The sequence below is a fragment of the Numida meleagris genome, chromosome 7 (genome assembly GCF_002078875.1).
Source record: "Numida meleagris isolate 19003 breed g44 Domestic line chromosome 7, NumMel1.0, whole genome shotgun sequence".
NCBI classification, from domain to species: Eukaryota; Metazoa; Chordata; class Aves; order Galliformes; family Numididae; genus Numida; species Numida meleagris.
The window spans coordinates 2,213,003-2,235,077 of NC_034415.1; the positions used below are offsets into that span (position 1 = coordinate 2,213,003).

Genomic DNA, 22,075 nt, shown 5'->3' on the forward strand with positions numbered 1-22,075 from the left:
AAATCATTCTACCTATTTGAAGAGTAAAAATATAAAAATCCATTTTTCTATACATCATACTCAACATATGAATTCTATGAGAAATGAGGACTCTGTAACCACAAGTACCAACAAAGATGAAAAAAATATTACATTAGCATTTCCTTATCATTCTCTGCGTAATTATCAAGTTAGTTCTGAGATAAGCAAGCTGAAGTGATATTGTTTCTTGAGGACAATTGGATGGTGAATTCTGAGGATGGGTATGAATCAGTAACTTTCTGTTGATACCTAGAGTTTATGAATTTGCATGCAAAGCTATAACTGAAAGCAGTCCACCAAGTGCTTGCAAAATTGTGCATGAAAATTTGGAGACACTTATTTCTTAGAAACAAAATCCCGAATAACTAATATTATGGTTTTCATTTTTTCCCCTTAAACTTCAATTTGCACTTTTGATGTTTTTTTAACAGAAAAATATTTGTATTTCCTGTCTATTTTAAATAGTATTTCAAGATAAAAATATTCTCAGTACTTTTATAAATTTCCATTAATATATTTATCAATAACGATACCACGAATAATAATATACGGAGAGCAGAGGAAGATCAAGATACTACAGACTGTGAAGCAGGAAAAAAAAAGTCTTTGAAAGCTAATCTCTTAACCCTGGCATATGACTAAGATAACAATATAATAATCACTTTGTAAGGAGAGGGAAAGATAAGGTAGCATGTTCTTCCAAGTCAGCATGAGTTCCTAGGCTCACTCCATGCTGAAACTGTTAGAAGTTCTTCCCATTTCTACGGCAAAGGTTTTAGTTTATGACACTCCAGAGTGACTCTGTCTTTCCCCTCCAAGTCATTCAGTCCTTCAAGAATTTCAAATATTTCTGTTTCAAAATATTCTTTCTCAGTGTGAGTTTCCTTAAGTGCAGAGGCTACCGCCACTCACCTTCTACTAAAACTCTGTGCTCTACGAATTTGTGTAATCATTGCAGTAAACACAAACACACCTTCCAGTTGTTTCCTAATACTCAGACTTTTCTTTGCTCATATGTCAAGGCCTGCCACTTTAAAGTTTCTGTGACAGAGACTGTGATTTAGTAATATTACTGAAAACCATCAGCCTGAAAACATTTAACTGATTTCACAGGTGAAAATACAGCCATCTCAGGCCTCTCTGATTTCCCACATAGATAACAGTGCTCCTTGAGAGCTCAACCAAACTGCTGGTAGGCAAGAAACTAAACTGTTTGCTAATAGCGTTCAATACACTCAAACCATGTACCTGCGGAGAACTGTGAAAGTTTCCCTTGCAAAATTATTTTTCAGCTTAGTTTTCTACAATAAACATATTCCTTTGTCAAAGAATCTGTTAAGATATTATGAAGGTTTATGAGACCAAAACCAGCATGACATATGTAGACATAGACATAAATTTATTTTCACACAACCCTTTGGTTTGTTGTTTACAAGCCAATCAGATACCGTCCGGGGAGGGGGGAAGCTCCCACAACTAAGTCATCCCCTTTTTTTTTTTCTTTAATCTGAAAACTTCAAAACAGCTAAAATTTGTATAGAGGAAGTCAAAGTTACTGTAAAGCATCAGGTTTCTGAACCTCTTACCGTCCGCTTTCCTCCCACCCTGTAATTCACATACCTATGACACAACTTTCTACACTGCAGGGCTTTGTTATTTCTTCAGTATCATCAATGCCATAATAACAAGCATTTCACAAACTGCAGAACTGCAAAAAACAGAAATGTGAGAGGGTCAGAAGAAAACACCAATATCAAAGCTGTTGAAATGACAGTAAGTAATCTGTATTCCACCATTTCAAGAAAAATTTAGTGCTCTCCCTGCAATGCTTCAAAGCATAATAATGCATCTTCCTATTTTTTTCTTAAGCATGTAGGATAGAATACGTGCATTATGAAAAATGTATCAACCTTTTGCTGTTAGAGTCAGTATGCACAACATTCAAAGAGCTTGACACTGTAGCACAATACAGTTATATGGGGTACACTGGCAAGTCCTTTCCTTCTCTCCCCTCTAATCACTGCAGCTCACAAGAACAAAGCTTTTCCCTTTCATCACCAGTTCTCTCTCTCCTCTTCCATTGTGGGATTCATAAAAACATGATTGGATGTGATAGTGAAAGAGCTGGCAGTGCTATGTGTGTACACGGCTGCAGTAGCCTACCCAAAGATTGTACTGGACAGCCAGCACTGAGCAGGGAACCGCTGGTACCTACAAAATGCAGATGCGGCTCTCTGTACTACCACAGGTTAGTTCATAAAGCCAGCATCGTCTTTGTTCTGTAGACAAGGAGAGGGCAGAAAAAGGTAGAAAAAATAATTTCAGAGAGTCTCAATACTTCGGCATAAGGTGTTCATCCCTACCTATGAAAGGGAGAGAATTGAAAAGGACAGATGAACTGTTGTAATATTTTGAATTCTATGACACAGATCTACAATCACCTCTGCTATTAAGAGGAGGAGCTCAGATGGCTTGGAAGGAAAGGATCCAGACAGAATAAAAGGTATTACAAGTTAGGCCTTTACTGAAGAATTTCAATGGATTTAATTTAATTTCAAGAGGGTTTTGAGAGCCGATGTTGTGTAGCCTTTTATCAAAGGTTATCTTATCATAAGCATGAAGCTGTTTTTTTTTTTTAATGCATCTTTTGAGGTTTTTCAAAGCAATGATTTTCTTTTGAGAGACTTCTATTACAGCCTGTGCAATGCTCTGCGAGAATAGGTTTAATTCATGCTGCTTCTCCTGTTCCCCATAGTATCAAAAAAAGAGCAATGCAAATACGCACAGTATTCTCAGACAGAGATCAAGAGAATCATTTCCTGCTTTCATAATAGCCTAATTCTAATTTTTTGTCCAGCAAAAAAAAAAAAAGTAATCCACCTTGCCCTCTTGATGACTCTGAACCACCACACATCTGTGGTCAGAACATTTCTCTCTGAAGAGGTGCGTGTTACCACCAATCTCCTGGTTCTCTGCAGGGTCCAAAAACACTTGTTCCAGGTTGTCAAGGAGCTCCCAAAATACTCCTGCTGCACAGTACTTTGTTCCTCCTTGTTCTTTGCACCTTCCAGGTGAAATCTGACTCATAAAACTTCTCCACACAGGGACTCTGCCAGACACGTACAAGGGGCTCTTCCACAGCATCCCCTGCCCCCAAAGCCACCATTAAAACCATAATTCCTACCAGAAGTTAACGCCTCCAGCACAACAGTGCTCGTTATCTTCAACCAATCTCTGGATCCCCACTATCCCACGTGAAGGACGAGTCTCAAGCAACGCTGGGCCAGAAGCGAAATTTAGAGGCCTCTCCCACTATTCCTCTGAAAAAGCATTATGTGGGCCACAGCTTCTCTGGAACTGCCTTCTGCCAACTGCGTTCTCCTGTCCCAACCCTCTGGCCTCAGACAAGCCCATAAGCCATGCCTTACTCTCCTACCTCAGGCAGCTCAGCCCGCCAGCTCCCGTCCCACCTAGCCTGGTGCCAGCCTGGCAGCAGGCCCACAGGGAGCAAGCAGCTCCAGGAGCATGGAGCTCTCTGCTGGGCCCAGGCTGTGCTGAGGGGCCAGTGGGCTCCTGCCTTTCACTAAGAAGAAATTATCTATGTGGTGCAGATCCACAGGAGATGGCTTCCTTCTATGCTTAAAGCCTGACAACCCATGTACAACACTGCTTTTCTGTAAGATTTAACTGTTAGCGAGTTCTGTCTTACTGATTGCAGCTCCCATGCTTTTTCTTCACAAGTTCTGCCACAGTACTTCTATCTCAAAAGATATTCTGCCTAAAGGAATGCTCTAAAAATGATACTTCTGGACTAGAAACACTGACTGTTTGATGCATTGTGCCAGAACGTAAAATATTCACCAGACTTGGCTTACAGAAAATAATCTGATGTGATTTTTGCAGTGCTAGTCCTGAAAATGTAAGAGAAAAAAAAACATCAGGAAGGTCTTAGATGCATGCTCTTACCAGTTAAAATAGCAAAATTCCTCTCTGCATTTTCTAGCAAGGAAAACATTAAGTACATTGTGCAGAGACCTTTTGTGTTGCTCACTTTTTAAAAAACAAACAACTTTTTGTACTCTCCAACATAAATCATTCAGCTTTTAAAGAAAGACGTGTGATGCTGAGAGTCAGGACTTGTTCAGCACATTGTAACTGTGCTTAGATTAGCTGAGCTCTGAAATTACTTTCAGAAGTGAAGTGTTTGGAAAGAAAAGCCAAACTAATGGTGAACTCTGACCTTTTTTACAAGCCTGGAAAGAGGACAACTGCTATACATAAAACATACAAACATCCTCACCAGCAGAATTACTTTCTGCAAAGCAAAACTCAAACCCCTGTTAGCAGCCAAGGAACTGACTAAAAGAAGCATTTGCTGCATCAAGTCTTGATGAGAATAGCCCTTCCTCATCTAAGATGAGGGAGTGACTGACATGCAAGACCTGTTCTCGTAGCTGCACATGGAGCAAGAGACATGTAGAAAAGAAATACTAGAGGCATTATGTAAAGTGGTGATAAATGGGCTAAAATTAGTTTGTGTTCTTATTTCTTTGATGAAGAGAGTGTAAGTTCCTTTTTTAAAAAAAAAAAAACTAAAAATCCTAGAAGGTATGGAAAGGTGAAGAAATAGTAGAGACTTTAAATCTAAATACGCAAACACATGTATGCAAATATGTAAGTGTACTAGCATAAGAGCATGCATGCATTTTTCCTGCCAGGAACACAAATTCAAAAGCAGGTTTTAAATAAAATGAGAAAAATCCCATCTTCTTCATAAAAGTATCAGGAATAACATCAGGAAATGTTATAAGAACTAGGCAATGTCTACTCTGGTCTTAAAGACAGATTGCCACTATTCAGCATTTTTATACCTCAGATTTTGTGCCTTACCTTTCCAAATGTTCACTTGCTTTATGTAGACTAAAAAAAAAGCCTTCTTTCTTCCTACTGTAATATCAGTATTTTCACTAGAAGAAAGGAAATTCTTCTTATTCCCTTTATTCATTTTCAGTTTAAGCTGGTGTTGCCCAAAGCTGGAATGAAATACAATGAGATGACTGAGTACAAAATTAAAGTTTTTGTCAAAGGTCAGCAAATTGGTTAAGTGTCCTTTGAGCTATATATGAAGCAGCAGCACATAAGTACAGTACAGAAGATTACAGGTTCGGCTTCTCCAGACTGCAAGCAAAGCTGAATTACTTTCTTCGTGATGTCTTTTTTCAGTTCAGTAAATCTAATTGTAGACAGCGCTGAATTTTTCTGATATATTACATTTCTTTCTTCAAGTGAATGTTGAGCTGCAACATGGATATGAGTTTTTGGTTAGCCTACGCAGTTCAAAAATATATTTAAGTGACTCTCCACTTCCCCTCTCCTCCCAGCCTGCCTGCTCAGATGTACTGGTGAAGCTGCAGACTTCTCTTTGGAAAGGCAGCATTGCTAAAAAGTCATCAAGGGGATGTGGTAAGAGAAGAGGCATGCTCTGTGTGCCAAAGGGTAAGAAAGAAAACAGTAAATAGCTGCACTGGGAAAAGGGGGGAGGAGAAGGAAACATTAAAGATGAAACTGCGAGCTTTGTCTGGCTGGGATGGAGTTAATTTCTTTCCAATAGCCTGTATGTTGCTGCTGTGTTTGGGATCTGGGCCCAAAACAGTGTTAATGACACACCCAGTGATAGCACAGTGTCAGAACTTTCTCTGCTTCTCTCTCTGCCCCAACAAGGAGCAGGCTGAGGTGGGCAAGAGGAAGTGAGAGAATACAGCTGGGACAGCTGACCCAGAATAAGCCAAGGGACACCTTATACCTCGTACCACAAGGCTCAACAATAGAACTGGGGAAATGCTCCTTCCAAAGCAGCCGTTTCTCAGGAGCTGGCTCAGCATCACTCTGCTTATGGGAGGTGGTGACTGACTTGTGTTTGCAATACTTAGGTTTTGCTTGTTTGTTTTTCCATTTATTTCACTTCTTAAACTGTATTTAGACCCATAAGTTTTCTTGCTTTTATTCCTTCAGTTTTCTCCCGTACGTTACTCTTGAGAAGTAATCTGGGTGGGGCCTTAGTGGCTGGCTGCTGTGAACACATCATACACTGAGAAAAGGTGATAATCACAGCCACACCAATGATCAGGTTATAAATTAACCTAAAATTGTTGGTGACTACAGTTGCCTTTTTCTTGCTTTTTCTTTTTTTAATTTACTGTACCTGAGTAATCATACGATTAATTAAATATATATATATTCTTCTTCATTGGTCTCCTTGTAGTTAGAGAGATTTTTAGAAAAACTAATTAATTAGCTCACATGGGCTTTCTCTGAATGCTCATCCAACTACAGAAGCAAACATAATTACCTGTATTCGGACTGCATCAGCCAAATTTAGGAAAAACCATGGGCTGATTAACAGGTAGATGCCTAATACGAGGTACAGAGGCTGCTAAGCCAGTCAGAGCTGGCCCTCTGTCAGTAAACTTGGCCAGACATTATGGCAGCAACCTGCTCCTGTCAATACACTAATATTTGTGCATCTTTGCTTACCTATTTGTTCCCATGTTCAGGCTTCCAGGTGAAACTCAGGCTGCTGAGGTCAACTGCGCTGAAATCAACAGAGCGAGAGCATCACTGCTAGGAACCGCTGCAGTGAGAATCCCAGATAGCAAACATAATTCCACACAAAGTTCAAAACTATCTTTCTTTAAATATAGCTGTTTAATTATGAGAGAAAAGGACATAATTTTGAGAGGCATGTGATAGTTGTTGCACAAAGTTATGCACAAAGTCTTTCTAAAGGCAATGCTGACAGAAGCAGCAGAACCATGCACTATCTATTCTTTCTCAGTGATAGCCCTTACTCCACTTGAAGATGTTTCATTTTCATTAGAAAAGCAGTCCTCGGTATGGTGTAAGAAGTTATGCAGGTGTGCACAGTGCTTTCTTTTCCTTACTTGGACCTTTCTAGAGCAAAGAAACAAAAGGTGCACATGCTGATACGCAAAAACCTCTGTGCCAGCTGTCTTGCCTGACATGCTGCTATTCTAATGCTTTAGCACTGAATCATTCACTGCTTTGAAGCTGCAGCCTGAACAAAGTGTGCTACTTAGTACTCATATCAGCAAGATTTAGAAACAATATTTTTTATAATTAAAAGTTACAGAAATGTGCATGCTTAGGGAAATACAACAACACAGACAATGCATGGGAGAACGTCAGCTTGAACACATTTCAGCGGAAACTCTGCCTGCTGCTGTCCTACATAGAGAACAGTCTGCGCACACGTAAACCACAATAAAAGGGTGCTGCAAGCACTGCTTGGTGGGAGAAGCACTGAAAAGCTGTTACATTCATGCAAGGTAAGGATCAATCTGAGTCATAGCAAGCAGACCATTTTCCATGTAAAATAATCTGAATTACCTGGGGTGAATTTGCCCATTGCCCCTGACCTTCCCGCTGCTGACAGAAAACAGCAGCTGCACAGCCTCCATCTAAACCAGGAACATCTGACTTGGAGTGTCTCTGCTGGCTAAGCTGCAGCTGAGCAGGGAGATCTCTGCAGGGTCTCTCATCGCACATATGACTCATCATTTCATAGATCCACAGTTTTGCTTTGGAGGAGCAAGAATACCAGAACTGTGCCCATCTTCCTTTATGTTGGTGGGAACAGTAAGAGAAGACTCAGAAAACTCTGGGTAGTGAGACAGCTGGGTGAGATGCTGAAAAGGGATATGGAGACAGCTGTGAAAAAAACCTCTCGTAACACCTTTGCCCACATCATCAGTCATCACGTCAGCTTCTCTTCTCTAATTAAATGAGTCTGGACCTGACTTGGAAAAAAAAAAAAAAAAAAAGGCCAACAACTACAGCACAGAAAAGTTACTCATTTCCCTGGGTGATGAAGTAGGAGTTTGGTCATTTAGTGGCTTACACTACTTTATTTTAATGAATTATCCATGAAGTAGCATATGCACAAGGTGCCATGTCAAAATAGTCTGACATCATCACCATCATCAGCAGACGAACCTCAGAATGAGTTCTAGGTGGCAGTATGTGTGGAGCCTAACAAATTGCATATAAGCACCAGTCAAAACTAATGATTTCCTCCCCCAAGGAGACGTTCCAGTACTTGCCCTGTCACGAAGGATCTCAGGATGGCATGTTGTCCTCATCAGCATAGCTGGAGCACCCATACAAAAACTACAGGGCAAATTATAAACTGAGATTTTTTTTTATTTAGAAAGAGCACTGAAATATGTGAACGTAACATCTGCAGCTCAAATGGTGTGCTTTAGAAATGCGTGCATTTTTGAATAATGGAAGAACTTGGTAATGAGTTCAAAGGTAGATATTTTTTCCATAGAAATTCATCACATGTAACTGTTTTCTGTGAAATATTAAAATCAACGGATTTTAAATATCAAAATTTAGACCACTACAGAGGTCCACATAATGTAATTACAGCACTGAGAACAGCTCAAAGGAACTGAAGTAGCTCACTCCTGGCTCTTTTAGTTAAGCCCAGAAGCTCAAAAACAGCCTAGTTTGGTAGCAGCTTTGTTTCATTTCTTGTAGCACAGAGATTTGCTTGACAAGACCCTTTGCCGTGAATACACTTTTGATGTCTGAGAAAAGTCTGACCACACCTCTGCTTCCCATTTAATTTTTAAGTAACTGTTGCTTTCAAGTTCTGCGCCCAAGTTTCCTGTCCCAAGTTAACCATTTTTTTTTCTAATACTTTCATTTTCCACTTCTGCTTTTCTTTGCTGGTCAGATTACTTGGAGCTGAGCTCCAGCAGCACAACGGGCTTCCCAGCACTGCAGCTTGCACATTTTCTGTACAACTGATCACCACTTCCTTTTTTATTTCTGAATAAAATAAGCTTCAAAGATATGCATTGAAATCTTCTAAAAATAGCGCCATGTCTGTTCCCTTGCAATGAGAGCCCATCTCCGATGTCAGCACTAGAGCTAGGCAGACATCTCGCATGGTTTCTGGATGAAGCTTGTTAGCACACCAGAAGGAGCGGGCACCTTCCCAGGAGTGAGCCTGGGTCACAAATCAGAAAGCAAAAAACTTCCTTTTCTCAACGCTACCGTCATTCAGAGCACAGTTGAGGGCAGTAATAGAGCAAGAGGCTTCTCCCTCCATTTTCCCTCAAACCCACAACCACTTGGGGAAAAAAAGCCTTCAAAACAATAAGCATTTCCTCACGAAGGCCAGGTTGCTTACTTGCATGAAGCGAGCAAGAAGGTCATCACAGATTTTCATTACAAATCTTGACGTGTTCCCCTCCTGTGTAATGCCTGAACCAACTTTGACAGCGGGATTTGATTCTGTTTTAATATATTCTGAATCCTTATTCTAAATATGATTCTGCTGCCCCTTCATGCAGTAGCACACAAGTCACCTTCCCACCACAGGAATGGACATGCACTACAGCCAGGCTTCCACCCATCTGACTGTTCTGCGTGTTAGCAGGACTTGAAGGGGAGACCAAGACCAGAGTCTACACCTTCCTAGAGCGTGGATCTCTGAGCCGACTCCCATAGCCACCCAACACAGCGCTCAGCTCCCTGGGGAAGCACACCCCACCCAGCACATGCTTATTTAACCCGTAGTCCTTGACGAGTTCATTTCCTATGAATGTTTTGCTTTAAGAAAGAAAGAAAAAGAAAAAAAACGAGTACCTTCAAGGAGTAATACCAAACAAAAGCCTACAATCAATTCAATGTGTTCAACCAAAACTGTTTATGGACTACTTAAGTCTGATTCTTCACATTCATGGGAAGCTTTATTGAAAGCAAATTTCAGGAGACAAAATTATTTTTCCCTCAGTTCCTCTCACAAGGTTAACTATATTCCACTTCAGCAACAGAACATTAAAAAAAAACACCAACACAATCACAAGCCACTGGAGTGCTTTCCTCCTCTTTTCCCAGAGAGTTAATCAGACTCTTCACTGACTCTGAGGAGGAGGGAAGGTCCCTGTAAATCTAGTTGCTGTTTCCCCATTTACACCAGCAGCCTTTTTTGTCAGAAGAAATCCGGACAGAGCAGGCTGGTTTGGTGTAATCTGGAAGGCTGCTGTAATAACTGACAGACCGAAAAGCACAGGGAAGGGCTTGGCAGCTGTATAAAGCTCACTCTGCCCTGAGCCCTGCAGAAGTACACCAGCCTCGGCCACCACCATGACCAGCCAGTCCCAAGGAATCCAGCAGCTTTTGCAGGCAGAAAAACGTGCCAAGGACAAGCTGGAGGAAGCCAAAAAGAGTAAGCAACTGGCCTAGTTTTACTCTTTTTCTCCTGTAAGCTTTTCAGAAGTACAGTGGCTCATGGAAAAACACTATTGCATCTGTACACATCACAGATGTGCTCCTGTTCTTTCCTCTGTGCCACTTCCCTTTCACTTGCATTAGTGCCATGCCTTGACTGCAGCAGGCATTTAACCAGATGCATACTTTGCTTAAATTCTGTGCACACATGTGCTTGTGTGTGTGCACATGCCTCTTTACATTAAACAAGGTTTTCTTTGTTATATTCATCCTGTCAGCTACATCTATTCTTGCTTTTTCTCTATGCCAATAACATCATTACAGCTTTCTTTAGGTATTTAAGCTAATGCCTCTGGCTGCTAGCACCAAAGAATGAGACTCCAGACCATGTATTTCTATTTATATACATTTTTTTAGTGTTCCTCCTTTATTTATGAAAACAAGTATCTTGACTTCTAATCTCAGCTGGGTGTCAAAAGAAATTATTTGACAATAAATTGAGATGATAGAGTAATGGTAACAATCAAAGTCCCAGTACAATCACAAGAACTGTGACTGTTTCTATGAGTCTTATTATGAGCAACGAGCTACCAGCAAGTGATCAAGCGTTCAGTTTAAAATAAACATATCTTGGTTGCTGAACGCCTAAATGCCCTGGGGAAAGCATGCATAGGTATCCAAGAATAATAAATTCAAACATTTTTATTCTAATCAAATATAAGCAAAAAATAATAACATGAAAAAAATGAAAGCAATATCTCAATTTTAAACAACTTGAAACTTTTAATAATTCAAATGAAATAAATAATTATTCAAGCAAGAATACCATTCCCTATCTCCTTCATTTTCTGTATTCATCTCCTGGTGATTTAACTCAAAAAACTGTGGCCACAGTCTCCTGAACATAGATACCAACTACATGAGTCATGAACTTGCATTAGCCGTGACACATGAATACTGTTTCATGGAACAATCTTGATTCAGAAGCAGGAAGCTTAACGTCATCCTCCAGCACTCAGGTAAAATGGATGAAGATCATAGAATCATAGAATGGTTTGGGTTGGAAGGGACCTTTGAAACCATCTAGTTCCAACCCCCTGCTATAGGCAGGGACACCTCCCACTAAACCAGGTTGCCCCAAGCCCCATCCAGCCTGGCCTTGGATGCCTGCAGGGAGAGGGCATCCACAACCTCGCTGGACAACCTGTTCCAGTGAAGAATTATGTCACGTGCAGAAAGAGAGTGTGATAAAGGATTTTGCGTTCCAAGAAAAATAGAAGCTAAAGAAAAATAGTCTGTGTAGTTTGTGTATTCCTTCTACATACCAGTCAGCATTGTTATGTGGTTATTAATTGTGTGGTGTGCTAATTTGTACAGCAGCATACAGCAAAGTGGAAAAATCATGTCCCTTCCCTGAGCATTCAGCCACTGCCTGTGCCTTGCAGCCATGCAGAAGCAACGGCATTCTCCCACCTTCAGTTAAAAACAAAAAAAAAAGGCTCACCAGAAGGGTGTTGGGGGTTGCTACTCCAAGCTTGAAGTCAAGGAATAATTGGGAGAAATTCAACCCTTTACAGTCAGCTGAGGTGCTTTCAATGAGATGTACTCCCCTTCTGACGTAGGGTAGAGGAAACGCATGGTTCCCCAGAGCAAGGAGCAAGAAACCAGGTGATCTGTGAGGGCACAGCCTCACATGCAGGGAATGAGTTAGGTCTGAACACCGACCGCAGAATCAGGCCTTCAGCTACGACAGCTTGACATCGCTCACATTTTTGTGTGTTTGTGTGGGGTCTTTTTTAAACAACAACAAAATAGGCACTTTGGCTTTTTCTGAAACATCCAGTTTAAATGAAGCTTTGTAAGTTAAGAAGCCCCCAAAATGAAAAGCATCATTATAACACACAAGCAGTGACCAAAATGAGCATCTTGCCAAATCCAGACGTGAGCAAAGCTGCGTTTACTGCACTCTGCATACAAGTGCATTCCTCTGTCAACACCCCAGCCCCACGCACAGCACTTGTGATAAGCATGAGGCTTCTTCCAGATAAACTTCCTTCCAGACCCCTCTGAGTCTGAGTTCAACCCCTGCCCACGCCTACCGGTGCTGCAGCACTAAGGGAAGAGTTATTCAGCAGCAACAGCAAACAAGTTATAAGAAGTTTTGTTATCAGTAAAAACAGAGTACAAATATTTCACCATCAGTATGACTTCCTTCTCTGTTACTCATTTCCACTTTCACGCATCAGACTGATCTCACTGTGCTGGCACAAATTCTCCTTGTTGTCCTTCACTTCAGGTTTTCATGGCAATGTCACTGTGCCACTTACATGCCTAACTAAACCAGCAATGGCTTAAATAACGTGAGACAGGGGCTAAAGAGGTTCTCCTAGCACTGAATCCTGTTGCGCCAAGCCAGAATAATTTCAGCAGTCTCTTTCCCAGAGTGATTCAGCAGCTGAATCAACATCAAGGACTGCAAAGTTTGTCTCAGACAGACTAAAATAGAAGGAAACACATCAAACAGAACTAATGTATTTAAGTGTAACCAGTTAACCTGCGCACACCGTTTGGAGAAGCAAGGCGAGGGCATTCCTCCTCACCTCAGAAACAACAGCCCTGGCCCACCTTGGACTGGTTGGGATCAGCAGCTGCTGCTCAGGGCCGGGCAGCTCGAGACTCTGGTGAGAGCACTGAACCCATCCTGCCCATGCCGAGCAGCCCTGCCCTGCTGAACCCTAAATATGACCTCCTTGTCACTGCAAACGGTCTTTGCACAACAACACTGGCTGAGTAAACCAGATTATCCTGTTGATGTTGTAATGTGAGAGACGGAAAGGCAGGTTGCTCAAGGGACACAACAAGGAAAAGACATTTCCAAGGAAATACAATTAACAAAGCTACGCTCATGCAAAACCATCAGCTCTTACCACTGATACTCATATAATCAGATCAGAATGCAGCGGGGACACGCACAGTATCTTACATAAACAGGTAACGGGCCTGGCTGTTACTGAAACATGTGCAGTTGTTTGTAATGCAAAATCCATTTGGACTACTGAAACTGACAAATAAATAGAATTATATTCACGAAGCAAAGTAAAAGGATAGCACTACAGCTCTTCTGCATGTGCTTTTTCACACTTCTTGCTCGATAACCTTATCTCACATTCCGTATCATCAGCTGATGTCATTTATACCTGACAATTTATTAACAATCTGTTGGTAAATACACATATGCAAGGCTGAAACCATCAAATCCATTAGACACGAACAAAAATGAGCCTGCCGTTCTCTATCCTTTCGTACACTGCACCGCTTTGTCTATCCTTTTTTTCCTTAAGCATAATTTATATCCCAGAGATAACTTATCATTGTCAGAACCAAAATGTCAATTCCTGAAAACCCTTTCAGGTTAAAGAAGGGAAACAAGTGTGTCACGTAAACTGGATTTAGCAAAACTTGGTTTCCTATAGATTTTTATATCTTGGCTTGAATTTCTAGTTTCCAATAAAATGAAAGCCTATACGAAAGTTTTCAAGAAATCACGTTAAAAAAGCTACACAAATATTAACAAAAGTAAGACATTTTAAAAGAATGACATCAATTACATCCATCGTGCTCACTTGGATAATTTCCAGAACATATTTTATCTAGCAAAAAGCTATATATACACTGATCAGCTGGTTTTGCTGTATTTTATTAAAATTGCAAAATAGCCTTTAAAAATGAGCATTCCTAAATTCCATTTAGCAGGCAAAAAAACAAAAAGCAGAAAAGAACAGAAACAGTCCTATTTAAAGAAAATATCATTAATTTTGGCAGCTTATTCATATGACATTTCTGTGCCGAAATTTAGCTAGAAGCCCAGATGATCTGTTTGAAAACAGAAAGACGATTTTTGCAAGTCACTTCTGGGGAAGTAAGATAATGTAGCATTTAAGCAAATTAGAACATAAAATTTTCAGAAAGATTTGATTTCTACTGTCTTTCTCTTGCAAGATCTGAATAAATAAATGAATAAGTAAATAACTCTGGTTGCTTTGGATCTAACCAGAGCTATTTCATTAATGTCATGGCAATACCTAGGAAGAAGGGTACAACCTTTCTTCATGCTACTACTTCTTGCCCACAGATTACATAAGAGAATATCTAATACAGGGCTGACTTGCTACAGAAAGTTGGTTAAGATTAGCCTGATTTAACATGAAGCCTGGAAAGCCTGTTAACTGCCCTGAAGGACAGGAAGGAAGGACGGACAAGCAGGCAGCAGCAAACCCGGCCCTCACAGTATGCCCCTTGGGGCAAAGGTCTCCTCAAACCTTGAACTTTCTGCACCTCACTCTTTCAATCCTAAGGGAAATCCGAGAGTCAGGTTGGTTTGCACGTTCCTCCTCTGTTTCTAGCACTCTTTCTACATGATCTTGGCTGAATTGCTGTGCTCTGCCACCCATGAGGATGTAAGGTTTAATATTAGCTCAGCTGTATGACAGAGAATTCCATCTAGAAGTTCAGTAAGACTTCAAAAAGGTGATACCTTATTGTACATCTAAGGTGGCAGACAAGTGGTTAATAACAGACTGATTAATTAATTTTGGTTTGCCTCTAGTGAAACAGCAGGTTAAGCTCTAGTTTCTGCTTAACTTAATCAGGTGCAGCATATGCACCATCACATATGTTGGCAGTTGCTGATTCTGTCCACAACGTTGTTGAACTAGCAGTAATTTACTCACAGCTTTTCCACTTAATTAAATAGGAAGCAGCAGGTTCCTGCTGTGCCAATCCTAAAGGCATCATGGAAAAAAAAAAACAATAGTTGCCACCCTACGGTGACACCCTATGTATTGTGCTTACTCCAGTGTCAAGAACCAACACCTATGTACATATCCACTTTTTGGTTCACTAGCTGCATTGTGAGAGGTGGATGAACTGTATTTCCGTAGTTAGTCTCTTTCTATTGTATACATTTGAAATGGATTCATTTATCTATCTTGTGGCCAAATATGCAACATATTTAGTACAGATGGCCCCCCAGATGGAATTTGAAATTAAAATCCCACCAATTTTGAAATAATTTAATTTACTACAGAGATCCAATTCTTCAGCTGGTGAAATTGGCAGAGCTTCACTGTAGTCACTCCCTTTGATCACAGTTCCAGAGAATCTCCTCCCAGCGCCATTTCTAAAGGAAAACCTCTATACTAGGCCGATCAGCTCTAAATATGGAGACGAGAATAAGGGTAACTTCAAAATACAGATCTCAACCAGGTCCTGAATTTTGTTGTCCAGACTGATATCAGGCTTTTACATGAATCTGTCAGTTAATGATCCCAACACTCCATACACTGAGACAGAAGCTGAGGGCATCAGTTCTTAACAAGCAAAGTCAAACTTTTAGAGAGTTAAAATACATCATTATCCCTTTATACAAACTACATGGCTTTCACAGCAGGAGAACTCGGAGACGAGTAATAGCCTGCACAAGCAAGTACTCCACTGATGAAATGAGAGCCAGTAAAGCTGTGGAGCTCCCCACCATTTTCCTCCTTGCTCTTAAATCTCACCTCTCTGCATTTCCCACAACAAGCCCATCCATGCAATCCAATGGTTCGGGAACCAAAACTGCAGAAAGAAGTTTCTGTTTCAGGCATCTCGCTGCTCCTGCTCACGGGTGTGCAGATAATGGCTTCAGAAGGGGCCACCAGCTGGGCAAATACTTCACCACTGGATCAGGAATTTTGCTGAGTCACAAACACATCAAAAACAATGGTCTTCCTCTCACATTCAGCTCCGTTGTTGTGCCCTGCCCAGGGGAAGCAGATTGCTCCATGTCATACCTGATAAGGTTGCAGAAGCCCAGCACAGGTGTAACCAATCTGACAGAGCCACCTGGAGAAAACAAGTCTGAAACTGGAATGCGCAGCTCTCCAGCTTAGTTGGAGAATGTTCTTTAGGCTTCCCAAGAAGATACTGTTTTCAACTTTTTTACTTGAAGATTTAAAAACAAACCAAAAGCTTTCTGAAAGTATTGATATTGCTCAGTGACATCAAGTAGGTGGCTACAGTAAATTAATAAAAGGGCATTTCATGCATCAGATTAAGGAACCATGTTCAGTTGTCCAGTTTGGTGTTATCCTCATTTATGCAACAAAGCAGAGGATTTCCTAGCCACTGGAGCAAGCGTATCCTCTCCCACCCTTTACGTTCTAGCTGTACAGCAGAAAGAGACAAAAAAAAAAATCAGCATCAGCCCAGCAGTCTTAAATGTAATGCGTCAACTTTCAATACAATAGGACTGCTGCCCTATCGGTGAGTGACATTTTCCGCACAAAAGAGCATAGCAGAGTCCTGTCAAGATCCACCCAACTTCTCCAAGTTTCTACATGCAAAGCATGCAGACAGCAATGAGTAACCATGGCATTGTTACAAGATGCTCAATACTTCCTTTGTCTAAAGAATGAAGTATCACATGCCCATCAATCCTTCTACTTTCATCCTTGACCTAACATCCCTGTGAGACCCGGGCTGTGCCTTTTACCTGCTCCGGCAATGATTTACCTGGGTTTCATTTTACATACCCTTAGTATTTACCTAAAACAAAATTAAGCTTGTAAACACAAGTCTTCTCAGGAGGAAAAGCCTAGTTTTCACTATAGCCTAAAATGCCATTTTAAGGATCATCATCTTATTTAAAAGAAAAAAAAAAGACTTTACAATAACTTCCATGTTTTCTGCACATTAGTAGAGAATACCATCAGCCCCCTTTTTCTCTTAATCACTCACCTCTGCATTTAACAGATGTTCAGGAAAAAGGGTGGGGGCAAAGAGGACAGAGCCTGGAGGTTGCAGCTCAGTTTGGTAGTGGTTAAGATGTATCTTGCAGCACTTTGGAAACCTGCCAGCTCTAAACAGAACCCAGTTGGTGTGGGATGAAGGGATCCTGGCAGCCAATCAATGCAGAAAATCTTACAAAATAATGTCTTTTCCAATCACTGACAACTAAAATCTGTTATCTGGCTGCTACTATTGCTGATGAAGGGAAGATAGATATTTATTTAAACACAAAGCTGTGATGAAAAAAATCACTTGTGTTATGAGAAAATGCATAGTTGCAAAAGGACTTCTGTTGTTAGCAAACCAGCAAGCTTTTAATTTAGATGCGTGCTTTCATGCATGGAGCTGATCTCAGAAAACGGGTGCTTTCACTTCAAAAGAGCCCTACTACATCCCTCCAGCTCTTCTGCCAATTCTGTGCAAATGACACTGCTGTTCACTTAACTCAAAACTTTGTCCAGGAAACTTCTGCCCATGTAAAGTACCTCTTATGTTAGAGATGCACCTTTTGGGATAATGTTGACAGTTGTCAAGTAAATCTATGTTTCTTTCCTCTGTTAGGAAAGGGAAAGAGACTGAAGCAGGCCAAAGAAGAAGCCATAGCTGAGATAGACCATTACCGGTTGCAGAGGGAGAAGGAATTCAGGAACAAGCAAATGAACGTAAGTTAAGACCTGTATGGGCTTTTGCAGTAAACCAAACTGTTTGAAGGAGCAGGATGTGGGCACTCCCACAAACTAATCTAGCCACGCTGATTAAACACACCTGTCACACGGGCCTCACCCGTGATGTGCACATACTTCATTTTGACTTTTTCTCAGGCTTGGAATGCATTTGTACCTGATATCGTGGATTTTAACCACTAAAATTGTACAGATTCTCTATTTGGTTCACATTGGCCCTTTTGAAAGCATTATCTCCCTTAAGCAACAATACATTTAGGTTCTCCTTTAATTCCAGAAAGACCTTGTTTCTGCCCTGAAACTGGAGGTTGAAGTAAGGTAGATGTTTCAGTAATAGCGAAGAGTTAAAAACCCCTCTTTCTATTTCTGTTCCACTTTAGCTTTTTAAATGCATAAAACACTGCATCTTTGATGAACCGAAATCATCCAAGCTTTGGGGTTTTTCACATCTTCCTAGTAACAACTGTCTGGATGATATTTTCATATCTGAATTGCAGTTCATATCATACATTTATGGCACCTTGCTGTCATCTCTGCCATTTTCATAAAGTTTCACAAACCATTCTCTTTTTGCTTGGCAACCTTCCTCTTATGGTTTTGTTCTTGTTTCCTCCCTGCTTGTTTTGTACAAAGGCAAGAAAACTCTGTGTTCAAAAGCAGCAACAACAACAAAAAAGCCAAGGAGGTCAAATAAAAACTGCTGTATAAATCTCTTATTTCAGCTACATTTCACATAATACCTTTTCCAGCAGAGATGAAAAGTTTTAGAATATTCACACCAAGTCTCCAGTATGCACTGTCAGCCCCCGGACACACCACCACCCTGCCATCCCAGGTGGAGTTGTCTTATACAAACAACTTCGGATTTTTACTGGTCGTAACAAAGTAAAAATGCATTTAAAACGTCTTCAACTTTTCAACCAAATCAAACTTCTTGGTTTAGGTCTGACATAGCAGAGGAGAAAAAACCCTTGCTTTGGTGCACTCAATATTTTCATCACAAACAAAACTCAAGATACAAGCAAAGGCCATTGTTTGACAAGCGAGCGTGTTACACAAGCAGGCCAGAGCACACATTGCTCCTTAAATGACAACATGCTGTCCAAGATCATCGCAGTCCTACCTCATGTTCCCCGGCCCCATTATGCTGAACATTTACCTACCCCAGAGCAATGTCATCGCTTTTAACCTGCACTTGGAAGGCAGTGAGGAGTTCCAACTAACCCAAGAAGGTCTGACACCCTGCTCAGTTTGCTGGCTCAGGTATTCAGACCGCAATACAATTTTTGTCAGTCTCATTTAATGCTGTTTCTCGTCTTACTGTGTGTTGCTGTATCCTTACTGGGGTAATTTTTCTTGTACCCTGAGATGTTCTACATCAGTCCAGAATGAACAAAGACAAATAAAAATTAACAATTAATATGAGGTTAGAGCAACGAACAGCAATTTTTTAAATGATTTTTTTTTTTTAAAGACATAAAAATTTAAGCCCAGAGCCCAAATTGGTTTTGACAGTGCTCATGGTGTTGCACTCAGGGTCTGAGGTCATTGAACTCTGCTGATGTGAACACTCGCTCCAAATCTGTGCTTTTAAAGACAGGGCAATGCTTTGGCAACTTTGGAATGACATTAACATAAAACCAGTATGGGCAAAATGAGGGACAGACTGTCAAGGCCAGAAGAAATCACAAACTAACTAAGCAGAACATTGCCTGGATCCTGACAAGAGAAAGAACTTCAAATTCAGAAGCGGGTGGAAAATAAAAAAATCAAAAATAAGAGAAAGAATCAACCATCTCAGGTTAGTATTAGCACAAACCAGGAGAGCAGGTTCCCAGTTTAAAGAAGCTCTTCTTATTATAATACTCTCCTTGAGGTTTTGCAAAAATATTTAGTAGCTGGATAACATGCAGCCATCTGGGATCTCTAGAAAGTTATTTTCCCCAGTGGAAAAAATCAGCTTCATAAATCTGGTTTAAGCTGTACAATCTTTCCCACATGAGGCCCTTACAACTTGTCTAAAAGCTAAAATAGAATGCCAGCTAAAAATAGTTACTATAGAAAATGATAATCTTTTCCCAGTGTTTACTATCGTGTCTACATCCTGTATTTCTTCCAAATCAGAAAATGTTTTATATCTGGATTGCAGACAAACTTCTTACTACATTGCCAGGTACCAATAATTGCAAATGTGATTTGTGCAAAAGGAGATCATAGTTCAGCCGCCTCTCCTTCTTTCAAGTACTAAGTTGGGCTGAAATCACATGGAAAATAAAGCTAATGACTCCTCCCTTGTTTGAGGTCATCCTCTAGGTACCCCTACTACCATCGCAGGTTAGTCCAGCTGCTAGTCCACCCCAGAGAACTGTTGCAGGAACAAGAAGAATATGTTATTTATTACTTTCTTACTCTGTGTGCAGAAACATCTTCCGCTCTTCCCCATGGAATTCTCTAGCTGAAAACAAATTTCTTTCTCAGTATCTGAAGGACTTTTCCATAAGGGAAGAATGCAAGGGATGTTGGAGCAGTGGGGGAGGAGGAACAAAGCCACAGATTTGGAATGTGTGCATCTGTTTATAACATAACCTTGCTAAAATGTTCAGCGAGTGTAGAGTCAATTAAATTCTAAGCGAATGTCCTGATATTAACTGTGCCAGAAGCTGTCTGGTATTTTGCCAGATAAGAAAATGTAACATTAAAAGACCTTGTCTGAGGCCTGTTGAGGGTTATACATCAGTAGCTGCTGAAGACATTTCAAATACTCTGAAACTCTAATAATGCAGTTTCAGGAAGGCTTTCCCATGTTTTGCTCCTTAGCTGCGCTCACATTCGTTCTGAGTGAGGCCAAATGAAGCACATTAGTGCTAAAACTTAGTTGACTAGTCATTAAAACAGAAAAAAATTAAAATGAGTGGTTAAAAGACAAAACACGTACAGCACCGTTCCCACAGGGAGCTGGGAAATTTGCATTACATGGGAGATTCCCATTGCTAATGAGCATATGAAAGAGTTGCCTTTAATCCTGTTTTCATGTGTACGGTTCAACCTAGATCATACCCTTACTGTTAGAAAACAGTGTGATGTGTTTGCATTATGTTTATGCTAGATGATAAAGAGAAGTACAATAAACATAGTCATGCATAACGCCTATTTTGCTTAGAGGGCTTCTGCTTTTTCAGGTAATGGGCTCCCAAGGTAACCTCTCTGCTCAAATAGAAGAGCAAACAACAGAAACCGTCCGAAACCTCACCAGCAGCTACCAGAAGAACAAGGAGAGCATGATGAAAAAGCTTTTGAACATGATATATGATGTCAAGCCCGAAGTCCACCCCAACTTCAGATATGCAGCTTAAGACCAACTATATCTAGGGAAGGATGGTTGTAAAAAGTAGCCTTGTTTCTTCATAACCACAGATATTTCCTCCTTTATTGTTTCTGAATGTGTGAGAGAGAACACTAAAGCCAAGAGTGCACAGTTCCACAAAGGTTTCTGATGTGACAAGAACTATGCAGGGTTTCACAAGCGTTTGTTGGAATAGTGTTCCCTGTTGGTAGCCAAGCCCCTGTCATTTGAAGCGGTGCAAGTCAATAACTGCAGAAGAAATGATTATTTGACACCAGCAGCTTTTCAGTGGAAGTCTCTTTTTTCATATAAAATGCTCTGTACTAGATAGGTTGTTGCATAATGTCTGTTTATCCCAATCTTTAGTGTACTTCACGTCATGTGAAATAGAATATCACAAAAAATAAAAAGCATTTCTATTTAGCCTGTAACATATATAGCAGTCAGGTTATGGAATATACAGGAACTGTTGGTTTTCGGTAAAAATAGGAGGACAGAACACTTAATTTTTTTAATCCTAATTTAAAGCAAAATATAGATATCTTGGACAGAATTATGTTCAAAAAGCCATATTCAAAGTATCATCCTGTAGTTTAAATAACTCACAGGCTTTATAATAGGTTTTTTAAGTCTGAAAAATGACAACAGCACCAATCATTGTTTATAAATTTGCCTTGGTTCAAGGTGCACTCTAGCATGCCCATCGTTACCTATACAGTTACACCAAAAGCACAGAAATCCATTAGCTTAGACTCTAACTCTGCTACACTAACTAGTCCTCTAATCCACAAGGAGTTCATGGAAATTCAGTCGGTCAGGGCTCACTTACCTTAAGAGACATTGAGTGACACTTCTCTCCACAATGGCACAGATTTACCTTCAAATAATTTTTTCAGAAGTTAGGAAAATGCAGTATGGTCTGGTTGATTCTAAG

At 40.4% G+C, this 22,075-nt stretch overlaps 2 protein-coding genes across 2 annotated transcripts in view; one reads left to right on the forward strand and one right to left on the reverse strand.

Moving 5' to 3' along the window:
* The window catches only part of PTPRC (protein tyrosine phosphatase, receptor type C), an 83,236-nt gene extending 76,643 nt beyond the window's left edge, over positions 1 to 6,593 (reverse strand). The window contains exons 1-3 of the mRNA XM_021405142.1: positions 6,556 to 6,593; positions 4,912 to 5,054; positions 1,642 to 1,729 (exon numbers count right to left, since the gene is read on the reverse strand). The gene's annotated coding sequence lies outside the window, so the exon portion shown is untranslated. The remainder of the gene's footprint in view (positions 1 to 1,641; positions 1,730 to 4,911; positions 5,055 to 6,555) is intronic.
* On the forward strand, positions 10,087 to 21,576 carry ATP6V1G3 (ATPase H+ transporting V1 subunit G3). Its single transcript, XM_021405155.1, has 3 exons — positions 10,087 to 10,282; positions 17,677 to 17,777; positions 20,978 to 21,576. Exons 1-3 carry the CDS (start codon positions 10,201 to 10,203, stop codon positions 21,149 to 21,151), a joined length of 357 nt encoding a protein of 118 aa, XP_021260830.1. The 5' UTR covers positions 10,087 to 10,200; the 3' UTR covers positions 21,152 to 21,576.

Bases quoted from the DNA above. Each gene is read 5' to 3' on its own strand.
- ATP6V1G3 (XM_021405155.1), top strand. From the start codon at position 10,201: ATGACCAGCCAGTCCCAAGGAATCCAGCAGCTTTTGCAGGCAGAAAAA. The intron at 10,283-17,676 runs GTAAGCAACTGG...TTCCTCTGTTAG, and splicing joins GCTGGAGGAAGCCAAAAAGA to GAAAGGGAAAGAGACTGAAG. The intron at 17,778-20,977 runs GTAAGTTAAGAC...CTGCTTTTTCAG, and splicing joins TCAGGAACAAGCAAATGAAC to GTAATGGGCTCCCAAGGTAA.